Source organism: Protomyctophum bolini, assembly GCF_963924005.1.
Source record: "Protomyctophum bolini genome assembly, chromosome: 1".
Classification (NCBI taxonomy): Eukaryota; Metazoa; Chordata; class Actinopteri; order Myctophiformes; family Myctophidae; genus Protomyctophum; species Protomyctophum bolini.
In genome coordinates this window covers 51,897,999-51,911,552 of record NC_137862.1, presented here as the reverse complement: position 1 = coordinate 51,911,552, position 13,554 = coordinate 51,897,999, and the positions used below count along the sequence as shown (strand labels likewise).

Genomic DNA, 13,554 nt, shown 5'->3' with positions numbered 1-13,554 from the left:
CTTTACTACCTCCATCCCATTCTGCAGCGCCAACAGTTGGACTACGGAGTGTACGTCATTAACCAGGACGGCGAGGGGACGTTCAACAAGGCCAGATTGATGAACGTAGGGTTTGCCGAGGCACTGAAGGAGTACAATTACACCTGCTTTGTATTCTCTGATGTGGATCTTATCCCTGTTAATGACCGTAACATCTACGGTTGCTTCGGTGAGCCCAGGCACCCGTCTGTGGCCGTCGACAAATTTGGTTACGCGTTGCCGTACGCGACCATATTCGGTGGGGTCGTGTCACTGTCCAAAGAACAGTACTCGACCATTAACGGCTTCTCAAACAGCTACTGGGGCGGCGAGGACGACGACCTCTACCAAAGAATCGCCATGAAGTCCATGAGCATCACTCGGCCTGACATGGCGACCGGGAGGTTCAAAATGATCAAGCATGAGAGAGACGTGCATAATGAACTCAATCCGCACAGAGTTGAAATGCTCGAGAGAACCTCGTCGACCATGGAGGAAGATGGGATCATCTCTGAGAAGGATACACTTTACACATTTATCACCGTGGACATTGGCACTCAGCCCAAAAGAGATTGGGCCTGACCACGTCTTAAATGCAAAAAAAAGCACTGTTTGATTTTACACTTGAGCGGCTCTGGGCGGCTGCTGGTGTGTTGCCATGTCTGTTTATTATAAGCGGCTTCTTTTTTCTGTAAAGTTGCTTGTAAATATTGGTAGTTGTGGTTGCTTTTCTTGTTTCTAAAGTGCTTATTTGGGGCTTTTCTCCTAATGTTTTAAACCAGTGATCCTCACACAGCGACATTCCCATGTCAAGGACCCACAGATGAATGCATTTGCCCAACTAAGGACGGCTGATCCAAAAATAACTAATAACTAATAACTAATAACTAATAACTAATAACTAATAACAACTAAGGACGGCTGATCCAAAAATATGTTGGGCCATGAAGGATTTGTGTTTTTAAATGTTTCAATACAATGTTCCAAAAATATTCCACAATTGTCACTTTTTTTCCAAGATTACTTTTGAAAAGAGCAGATCTACCAGCTCACAATGCATCACATTCATTCATTAAAACTATGAACTTTGACTACAGGCGGATATATAATGATCATTATAACAATGTGCAAGAAAATATTTAGAAAAGCAGGAAGAACTTTATATTTGTGTGTTTTATTTTAATGTGGTGTCATTAAAATTAATCTTGATATGGCAGACTCACTATCTAGAAAATAAAAACATGGCACTTCATTTAAAATAGGTTACAGACCCCTGTTATACGCGCTTCTTTTGGGATTATTTTTTATAGACCCATTTACTTGTTTCTATGAGACATGGCAACAGCAGTCTTTGAGCTCAGAGCTCTTTGGTTAAAGATGAGTTTGAAAGTTGAGATTTAGAAATAGTCATTGTTCGCTCAATTCTCAATCTTTTTATTATTTAAATGAAAACATCTCCATAATCCTTGAAAAGTTTGCTTTCATGCGCTGTATCACACCCGATTCCAGTCTTCTTTGATAAAATGCTATACGAGCAAAGACCGTAACATCGGGGCCGCAGCATTACGCATGGCGCACGTCGTAGTAGGTGCCGGTGGCATTTCAAACTCATTCCTTCGTCGTCGTGACTCGAATGAAATAAAATACAATAAGCGTTATTTTACTGGTGTTTTTCAATAGAAACTGTCAAGCTTTGGTGATGCACAGCGTCAATGCGTGATAGAGAATAAGCAAGTCCTTTTTTACTATCATTAGCCTAACGGCATATTTATTTATATCATACAGTCTGGCTGTTGTTTTTGGGAGAGGGCACATATGGGGCTAATTCAGGACATGTGCGGTGCAGTGAATGCAAAGCCCCCCCCCCACCACCACACCGCTCTCATTAGGGTGAGAGGGAACAACGTCAGCAGAAAAGCAGTGGCTGCTGCCACTCTGTAATCACCGACTAATGGTCTGTTCACCTGACTCTGGCTAATCAGAGTGCGCACACACACACACACACACACACACGCGCGCGCGCGCGCACAGTCGCACACGCACACAGCTAATTACCCACCACACTGCGGTGCCCGAGAGAAAAAAGAGAGAATTAATGAGAGAATTAATTAAATAACGAGCTTTCTCATCAGAAAATAATAGCGACCCGCTGCTCCACACTGACAACAACAACAACAACTGCTGAGAGCGAGACCTATATAAAAGCATTAGGTAGCATTATAGCATTATTATTAGCATTATAATACCCAGACTTTCACCGAACCTAACGCCACTCAACCTGCCCCCCGACCTCATTCTGTCACCACTCCAACGGAACCCTGAAGGCTCATACATACATACTACCAGTTTTTGTTGATAGGTTATCACCGTTTTAGGTGATAAGCTTGTCACCTAAAACGGTGATAAGAGTTGAGGCACTTGCAGTTTGGGCAACTCCAAAAGCAAACTCCACATGCTCCAACATTTAGCTGCCATATAGTGTCAACCCCTTCCTTACCCCTTCATACTCGCGGTGATGTCCATTGACCCCGCCTCCCTGTGGTTTACCCAACTTCTAGACCAATCAGTGAACGGGGGGTGATATAGCTCCAGAGTGAAAGGACTTGTCTGATAGTAAAAAACAGAGAGATGGGTCTGTGTCTGCACGGTGATAGCTGATCATCACCGCGACTGACGTAATGGTGTATAGTTTTCCAACCCTTTAAAAACGTCACCGCGGTGATAAGCGATCACCAAAAACTGGAGTATGTAGGCTATGAGCCTTAAGTCTCTAAAAAACCTTCCTATCCCTCATGTTATCCTCTCTCCTCTCCTCCACCCTTTACTGTGAAGCGCTTAGCCCATTTAGGCCTGACGTCGAAATAAAATAAAAAATCCGTTTTCTGAAATACCTCATGTTTCTGTATCAGTGGTGCTCAATATCTCATGTCAAGAACCCCCAAAAAATATATGTATTTGGCCGTCGACCCCCCATCTGAAAATATGTTGTTCCAGGAACCCCCCCCCCCCCCCCCCAGAAGCAAAGATTTGAGTTTAAAACGTTCAATCTGAAAGAATACATATTCAAAGACTCGCGCCACACTTTCACGATTTTTCAAAAATAGCAGACCTATATAGATCTGCTATTTTTTAAATAGCTAAAAGCATAACATAATGCTTAAAACACCAAAAAGCGGGTTCCCGCCCAAAATGGGTTAAGAGGGTATATAAAGTGCTATTATATGAATATAATCCATTATGTTATCATCATCGTCTTAATGTCTTTCTCTCCCTCTAAACCGATCCATGCAACCTCCTCCCTTCTCTCCACCATAATATCGCATCCGTCTCTTTGCCCATCACCGCCCTCTCTCTCTCCTCCAAGCTGACGCGACTCCTTGGTTTATATCTGAAAGCCTCAAGAGCTGAGAGAGTTTTAACCCATTCTGAACGGGAACTCATTTTGGTGTCAGCATCATGTCATGCTTTAGCTATAGAAAAATAGCAGATCTACAAGCTCATAGCGCGCCACCGAGTGGCGCGCTACGAGCTTGTAGGTCTGCTATTTTTGAAAAATCGAAGAACGACTGACATTTTTTTAGAATCTGATCTCAGGTCAGAATGGGTTCATCAGACCAGTGTGTGTCCAGTGAAAAACCTCGTATGAATCTGATCTCAGGTCAGAATGGGTTAAGGTTCTTTATTATTTGTCTCCCGAGGAAGAAATTTGTCTTAGACAAAAGGGCCCGCATGCAAGCGTCGCCCGTTATGTCCATGTCGCCACAGTGCAGCGCCAAATACATCTTTCTTGCATCATAGAAAAAGAAAAAGAAAACAGGGAGGGAGAGAGAAAAAGAACGCGACCGCCCTCTTCCAAGAGGCAAGCAAAGAAAAGAAAGAGTAAGTAAGAGCGGTCAAAAGAAAGTGGTGGAAAAGTGACCGATCGAGTGAACTCTCTCCCACTCTTCGTCCGCTGCTAAGTTAAAGCCCTCTGCCTCCAACTATAACCCAGGGGTGGTGCAACTTTGACGATGGCCAATATATTTCCACACTCACTCCAGAGGGCCACATGCAGTGCATATTACTGTCGTAGCAAAAAAATAGCCGATCTACACGCTCAAAACGCGACACGTTTTGAGCGTGTAGATCAGCTATTTTTTGCTATATTTGAATTGGAAACCTGACAATTATTTTTGCTATATTTTTGATTTGGCATCGTGGACAATTGTATTGAATTTCAAATGCATTTAGTTATAGTTATCGTTAACTTTATGAACTGTTGACACTTGAACTACATTGGACACAAAAAGACAACGACATGTTAATACTAGTCGTGAAGTAATTAAAGCGGGTTTTTGGAATTGTAAACAGCTGAAATCAATACTATGTCAGTGTTCTGATATTAACATGAGGGCCAAAAAAAGTACTGGTCCACCTTCTCCACGTCGCTCTCTTCTGAAGCTTTCATCACCTATACTTTGATGATAGTATAGATCAGGTCGATGACATTATAGCAGGCCTTCCCACGAACTAATCGACTAACTCATCTATAATGAAGATGTCAGTCGTGTAATGTAACTAATTACCACTTAAATTGCCCGGGGTTATTTAATCCATTACATTATAGCGCCCATTCGATTTATAAACACGGACCCCTTTTTCCGGACGGCCCGGATGTTGCAGCTAACAATAGCCACATGTCAACATGTTTCAGCCAGCTACAGTACTAGACGCACGCACGCACACACACGCACGCACGCACGCACGCACGCACGCACGCACGCACGCACGCACGCACGCACACGCACGCACGCACGCACGCACGCACGCACGCACGCACTCTTACCTTCATAAGAACTGACTCGCTGAGTTTTTCTCTGTTGACGATCTTTATGGCAACTTTCTGGCACGTGACACAATGGATTCCGAGCTTCACAAGACCTGAGAAAAAACACAAACAAACACACAAGCGTGTAAATATCAAATGCATTATTGTGCCATTTTCAGTTATACCAAAAGCCTGTGCAATACATGCTTTGCAGTATAGAGGTTAGATGACTGACCAAGAAAAATATTTAAAAAAGAATCAAAATAACTCAAGAATCCTATAATAACGACATTCACAACTTCATTTTCCCCTGTCCTCCCCCTTGGGGGGCAAAATCTCTGGATCAAGAGGCAGACTTGCAGAGCGGGCTACGTTTGCTTAGAATCCGCAGAGCGGGTTACTTGAGTGGCAACCTTTACAGGGCTATATCAGACAGTCAATAGAAATGTCAACAACATGCACAAACATGGGGGAAAAAAAGGCTAACAACAAAAGCAATAGCTTTATCTTATTACCGTACGCACAATGCCTTCCTATCTATACGGTATATCTCTATCAAAGCCATGCCCTTAAGACACCAGGGAGCAGACGTGGCTTTGTAGCAAAAGGCTCCAGCAGACAGACGTGCAGGAGAATGCCACCGCGCATATGCAACCGCTTAATTATACAGTACGTGTGTACGCGCCGCGTACCTATTTCGGCAGATGTGTGTGCGTACGTATACACCTGTGATTTCCCCTCGGGTTCAGCGAAAGGCAGACAACCGGCATGCATGCACATGCAGGAGCTGGCTTTAACCCATTTTGGGTGGGAACCCCTTTTGGTGTTAGCATTATGCTATGCTTTAGCTATTGAAAATTAGCAGATCTACAAGCTCATAGCGCGCCACCGAGTGGCGCGCTACGAGCTTGCAGGTCTGCTATTTTTTTTTTTTAATCGAAGAACGACTGACATTTTTTTAGAATCTGATCTCAGGTCAGAATGGAAAACTGTGAGGATGTAGAAGAATTTTTTTTAGAATCTGATCTCAGGTCAGAATGGGTTAAGCCAGTACGGCTGCCAAGGGGCCCCTTTTATGTGTGCCTTTAGAGCCCAAATGGCATCTCGGGCGACATTCACGAGGTGACATTGATCTTGTCCCTGTCGCTGAAGCACAGGGACCGCATCCCTGTGTGTGTGTGTGTGTGTGTGTGTGTGTGTGTGTGTGTGTGTGTGTGTTATTATCACCCCAATAGAGGCTGGAAGGAAGGAAGGAAGCAGCCTTGCACACACTCTGCATCTTGGTCATGAAAATGTCATATTGATGTTATTATTATTGCTAGGTATATGTTTTGGTTTTTTTGCCTCGTGTATATATGAGTGGGGGGGTTGAATCACTGCAGAATTACCTCTATACAGCCTCCGGCACAGACACAATAAAGCACAAGGGTGTGTGTGTGTGTGTGTGTGTGTGTGTGTGCGTGTGTGTGTGTGTGGTGTGCGCGTGTGTGAGTGTGCGTGTGCGTGTGCGTGTTCGTGTGTGTGAGAGAGATTCTCATGTGTTTGGCGGACGATGCCAATTTGGTGCCGCTAAAGGAATAATCCAATATCCAATAACAATACAAATAAAGCACAAAAAAACAATTAAGCAAAATCAGGAAACAAAGGCATTTATTTATCTATACGGGGGCCATTATTGTATAGCAGAACTATTTAAACATAATGAGTTGCTTATACTTGCTTTTCACATTCACCCAACCAAGGCTTATACTGCTATATCTCCAGTAATGGGTTTTCATTTTAACTGTTTCTGGCGTTTGTCAAAATGTATCTTTGGGAAAACCAAATGTCAGGGTCATGGAACAGCCTTCTGTTGTTGACACAACCAACAAACCAGCAAATAGTTCGTTTTTTAGCCGCCACTTTCTTGCTTTTACAGTTTTGGGGTTTGATAACAATTATTATTATTCAGTTCGATAACTATATTATTCACCTGGCAATAAAGAACGGAGCAAAACAAGCCCAAATTGATTAAATCAATTAATTACCAGCTGCATTATTATTATCTGTGTGTGTCTGCTGCTGACGTTATGCCACTTTTTAGCTGAACTCCGCTGTTATGCTCAAATTAGTGACCCTAAAGAATTCTGAGGCAACATGGCTGGAGACGAGGCAGCCAATCAGAACTGCTCGACTAGCCATGCCGTGCAGACGATGGGATGTTATGGGTTGTTGCCAGTGGTGGCAACGGTCGTGACAGAAATAAGCTAAGCAGCCTCCAAAAACCAAACCAGGGCAAGCAACTGTGAATGAATCCACGTTAGGCTGGAAATATGCAGGCTTGGCAACCAGTAGCAGAAAATGATCTCCAGCGTGTACTACCCGGTCGGAACTATGGCAAGCTAATATTGACCAGCTTGCAGCTGGTAAAAATGGAATGCAAATCTTAGCATGTGACGTAACTACACACAGAGGGTCGACCTGACATGTGACGTAACCACACACAGAGGGTCGACCTGACATGTGACGTAACCACACACAGAGGGTCGACCTGACATGTGACGTAACCACACATAGAGGGTCGACCTGACATGTGACGTAACCACACACAGAGGGTCGACCTGACATGTGACGTAACCACACACAGAGGGTCGACCTGACATGTGACGTAACCACACACAGAGGGTCGACCTGACATGTGACGTAACCACACACAGAGGGTCGACCTGACATGTGACGTAACCACACATAGAGGGTCGACCTGACATGTGACGTAACCACACACAGAGGGTCGACCTGACATGTGACGTAACCACACACAGAGGGTCGACCTGACATGTGACGTAACCACACACAGAGGGTCGACCTGACATGTGACGTAACCACACACAGAGGGTCGACCTGACATGTGACGTAACCACACACAGAGGGTCGACCTGACATGTGACGTAACCACACACAGAGGGTCGACCTGACATGTGACGTAACCACACACAGAGGGTCGACCTGACATGTGACGTAACCACACACAGAGGGTCGACCTGACATGTGACGTAACCACACACAGAGGGTCGACCTGACATGTGACGTAACCACACACAGAGGGTCGACCTGACATGTGACGTAACCACACACAGAGGGTCGACCTGACATGTGACGTAACCACACACAGAGCTGTTATGAGTGCGTGAGCGTTTATAGCAAAGACTAAAGTAATGACCTCCTCCCATGCTAATTAGTCTCCCAATTGCCCTGCTATACGTTCCTCAGCTCATCCATCACAGCACCATCCATCCATCTCTCCTCTCTCTCTCCCTCCCTCCGTCCGTTTCTCTTCTCCGACTGTACTCGGATCACTACCGCTGCTGTCGGGGCGGAAACCTTGTATCTCCGTAACTGTTTTTTTCTTTTTTTTTACCCATTTAGGCCCGACGTCGAAATAAATAAAAATAAGTCTTCTGAAAGAATATATATTCAAAGATTTGTGCCGTGTTTAATTTTTTTTAGCAGATCTACAGGCTCGTAGCGCGCCACTAGTTAAAACACCAAAACGGGTTCCCGTCCTTAGTCAATCAATGCCCTACGAGGCTACGACATCATCATAACTAAACTGTCACACAAAAAGTAGCTACATTTGCCAAAAACAACAACACTGTGAGCTTGTACAGATCTGCCATTTTCAAAAGATTAGTTTTATACATTTGAATTATACATGCGGACATTCTATGTATGTGCATTATCGAGTAGGCCTGTATATACGTTCTACTTTTGGAACTTTTAAGAAAATTAAAACCAACTCAAGTACATTTTTAATTCCAGACTTTTACTCGTAACAGAATCATTCTAAATGTGAGTATTGATACTTTTACTTAAGTTAAAGTGTCAATACTGAAAATTAGAATGACCCGCACACACGCGCGCGCACACACACACACACACACACACACACACACACACACACACACACACACACACACACACACACACACACACACACACACACACACACACACACACACACACACACACACACACACACACAATTTATGATGTCATTAGGTGACACCTTTTGGAGTCTAGCGAGTCATTTGTTGGGCTCATGGATCCATTGTGTGAGATATGACGACATCCACATAATTATGTTTTACATGAACGCAGGAGTCAGAGCGGATATGAATCATGAATGTACACACTTACTACTGTACACATCCCTGCATGTAAATCCTGGCTGTTGGAGCAGCAAGAGGATTTATCTCATCTGGTCTTGTCACTCTAGCTGTTGCTATAGAGATTATATTATGTTATAAATACAGTAGCGTAATATAAATTCTATATTTCAGGGTGGAAAGAAAAAATGTAATGGCCTCAACCTCGACAATTCCAAGTGCTTGTCGGGTTGGGGGGGGGGGGGTCCCCACACCAGTTCAAATATATGATTACTGGTAGTTTGGGGGGGGGGGGGGGGGGTCATGGCCTGAAAGGGTTGAGAACCAGTGGTTTTCAAAAAATATTGGGCCCAAGGCACTCCAACGGGATGTGGCTGCACACAATGAAGCAATATTACACGAGAGGGTGCGGGTTAACGTGATTATTGCCACGACAGTGATGCAGGTCAGGAACGAGACGTAGTCGAGTTACGCAAGCATCACTGAAGTGGCAATAATCACGTTAGACCCGCACCCTCGAGTGTAATATTGCAATTATACAACAGTTACCCTTAAAACTTTTAATGACAGATGTATAGTCACTACGACCACAAATGTCCCAAGCAACTAACTAGCTAGCCTATAGCCACCGAGTTTGCTATAGCGCTCTGGGGGGAGGAACAGAGCAGCTGAATTCTTCGTTTTGATTAGGTGGTGAACGGTGCTGTTTTTTTTTTAACCCACGGCCTATAGAAGGCTGTTTCAACCAAATCAGATTGCTTCCTCGAAAAACGACCTGTGTGGGTATATAATTTGGCAACGACTCAAATCGATCCCAATATATATATATAAATGATTCCTGAATGTGTTGCACGTTACTTCAGTGTTTCATTATGCAGTGATAAGAGCTTCTAATAATAAAACACGATACAACCCAGCGTATTTCACCCAGCCCGACATCACACCACCAACGGCACCAGTATATATATATACAGGAGCTCTGCTAGCACAGTTGTGCCGGCGACAGTTCAAGAACCGTGACCGGGATGTCTGGAGGCGTGTCACTTCCATTCATTGGCTCAGAGAGACGGCGTGGTTGCTTGCCGAGCCCCCCCCCCCCCCCCGCCCTCCCCGGCTTCGAGCAGGCTACATTTTTCTTTTACACAGGCCGGGTGTTTGTTGTGGTCAGCCTCCCATGCCGAGTCTTCTCGACCGCGGGCACACACACACACACACACACACACACACACGCAGTGTAGACTGCAGGGTGTTACAGGCAGAGGTAAAGAGAGAGAGAGAGAGAGAGAGAGAGTGAGAGAGACAATAGATAAGATAAGAAAGATGGAGTGCCAAAAACAGAATCTGTACAAGCTCTTACTGATGCTCGAGCTTCTACTGTAGATAGGTTACAGTGTATACTGTTGTAGCCCATTTAGAGACCTGAGGGCGATTCTACAAATGTCTTCTAAATGCTGACAGTTTTCTGACAAACCTCATGTTTCTATGTGTCAGCGGTTCTCGAACTATTTCATGTCAAGGACCCCCAAAAATATATGGAATTTGCCTCCGACCCCCAATCTGAAAATGCGTTGTTCCAGGGACACCCCCCCCCCTATAAGCAAAGATTTGAGTTTAAAAACTCCTGGCTCTGAAAGAATACATCTCCAAAAAGATCTGTGGCACATTTTCACGATTTTTTCAAAAATAGCAGACCTACACAAGCTCGTATAGCGCGGCACTTGACTCGGTGCCGCCCTATGAGCTTGTAGATCTGCTATTTCTCAACAGCTGAAGTCTAACACAACGATGATCAAAAAAACACCAACGGGATGGGCTCTAAACTATAGTGCAAAAAGCTGAAAGAAGAAAAGAAACCATGACCGGCAGCAGCGAGAGATCAAAACGGAGATCAAAAACAGAGATGCAAAAAGCAAAATAAGAGTGTGGAAAGAGTATATAGTAGCTATAGCTTGTCTGTCATCCACCAGTTGACCTATCCATCTATCTGTGGAGCTCGGTGGGGATCTAATGGAGTTTCCCAGGCCATCAGGAGGAGACCATCTGGGTCCTGTCACCGGGGCTGACTGATGGGGCCCAGCACCTCTCAACATTTTACATCAGACCTGCCAGCCATATACCAAATCTGAACACTGTCCCATTTACATCTTATTACAGAGACACAGACACGCACAGACACACGCACAGACACACGCACGCACATGCGCACGCACCAGGAGACAGAGAGGAGGAGGTGAGTGAGGGCAGAAGTGATAAACGGTATAACTTTCCAAACTTTCAATCATTCTGTCTCCGCGGGAATGCACCTCGACATAGGACACAGATTGATGCAAACACACACGCACACACACACACACACACACACACACACACACACACACACACGCACACACACACACACACACACACACACACACACGCAGTACCACGCACGGCACGCACTGGATGAGATGAAAAATGTACCCGACACAGATTTTGTACACTGGTAAATAAAATGGTAAAATGGTGCATTTATATATAGCGCCCTTCATCATCCAAAAGGCGCTTCTTTACATAGATTTGTGCATTAACATTCACCCACATTCACACACACACATTCATACATACATACATACATACATACACCGATGGCGGCGGAAACCATGAAAGGCGCCAAATTAACCTGCACATGGGGAGCAATCAGGGGGTTCAGTGTCTTTGCTCGAGGACACTTCGACGCTATAACTCTGGGGGGAGCCCACGGGGTTCGAACTGGCAACCTTGCGGTTACCAAACGGCCACAGGCATATAGATATAACTTGAGGGCCGCATTGAATAGACCTGCACGTAATATACCCTTAAATGCTCACACACGTCACGTACATAATCCATAATATAAATCCCACTATACTGTATATATGTTCATATCAGCCACAACAGGTATATATCGCCCTGCCTGCCCCAACATCACTCTAATTGCCACTCATGTCGCCGTCAGTCACTCACACTGGTATACCCCCCCTCGTTATGTTTCGTCCAATGAGAGGCAAGGAGCGAGTGGGTCGTTGGGGGGGGGGGAGGGGACACCTGCTGCTACCGCAACATCGATTAACCCATTCTGGACGGGAACCCCTTTTGGTGTTTTGGCATTACGTTATGCTTTAGCTATTGAAAAATAGCAGATCTACAAGCTCGCAGCGCGCCACCGAGTGGCGCGCTGCGAGCTTGTAGGTTATTGTAGGCTATTTTTGAAAAATCGAAGAACGACTGACATAGAAACATGGCTTTTTCAGAAAACTGTCATTTTCAAACAGACATTTTTAGAATCTGATCTCAGGTCAGAATGGGTTAAGTGCCCGTGTCAGTTCTGGGCGGTGAGGCTGAGGGGTACGCACCCACCCGCCCACCCGCCCGCCCACTCCCATCCCATCCCCCCCAGGGTCTTTCCTCATTGTCATGGACGACGTCCGTATGGGGGCTAATGAGCCTCACAAATAGATTGAAATGGACCTCGGAACATTGATTAACACGCAGCTGAGTGAATGGAGCCGTGTGTGGCGCGTGGCGTGTTTCCAGGTCACCCCTCTGAAGCATGGGACGGGACGTGGAAAACGGTCAAGGTGAACAGACAGCCAGGGGGACACTGATGGATATTGTCAACACCTGGCTGGTTTTATCGGGTGTTATACAAGGCCATACAAGGCCACCACTACACTACGTTTGGGCATCTGGTTAGGATGCCTCTCGGGCGTCTCCCTATAGGGAGGTCCTCGAGGCACGTCCCACTGGGAGGAGACCCCCGGGGGGCAGACCAAGGACCACGTCCCACTGGGAGGAGACCCCCGGGGGGCAGACCAAGGACCACGTCCCACTGGGAGGAGACCCCCGGGGGGGAAACAAAGGCACAGATGGAGGGGTTCCATCGACTCACTGGCCTTGGAACGTCTCGGGATCTCCCCAGGAGGAGGAAGTCACTATAATGTTGCTCTGGAGAGGGAAGTTTGGAGCGCTCTGGTGGAGCTGTTGCCCCCGCTGTGACCCGACTACGGATAAGCGGTTGAAGATGGATGGATGGATACTATATTGTATACACGATTCTACACTATACTGCCAATACTTGAATACTATACTCTAAACAACTGCAAATTATTGAATAGTAACTACTCTACTGTTCAAAAAAGGCGCTATATGAATGCACCATTTATACTGCTATGATACTTCAACACTGTACTCTACATTAACCTACGTATACTATTAACCCATTTTGAACGGGAACCCATTTTGGTGTTAGCATCATGTCGTGCTTTAGCTATTGAAAAATAGCCAGACCGAGTGGCGCGCTACGAGCTACGAGATAGGTCTGCTATTTTTGAAAAATCGAAGAACGACTGATTTTTTTTTTTTTTAGAATCTGATCTCAGGTCAGAATGGGGTTAATCAGACCCAGTGTGTGTCCGCAGTGGAAACCTCGTATGAATCTGATCTCAGGTCAGAATGGCTTAATATAGCGTCTGCGTCAAACAGTGGAGGACGTCGGCCAATCAGAGGAGGCGGTGAAGAGAGAGAAGAGAGGATACAAGAAATTTTTTACCCGGCAACAACAACAAC

The 13,554-nt window shown here is 45.3% G+C and overlaps 1 protein-coding gene across 1 annotated transcript in view; it reads right to left on the bottom strand.

Moving 5' to 3' along the window:
• The window catches only part of brsk2b (BR serine/threonine kinase 2b), a gene marked incomplete at its 3' end in the record, with an annotated part of 139,153 nt that overhangs the window by 64,919 nt on the left and 60,680 nt on the right, over window positions 1–13,554 (bottom strand). The window contains exon 2 of the mRNA XM_080762330.1: window positions 4,844–4,938. Within this exon, the coding sequence (XP_080618456.1) occupies window positions 4,844–4,938 (95 nt within the window). The remainder of the gene's footprint in view (window positions 1–4,843; window positions 4,939–13,554) is intronic.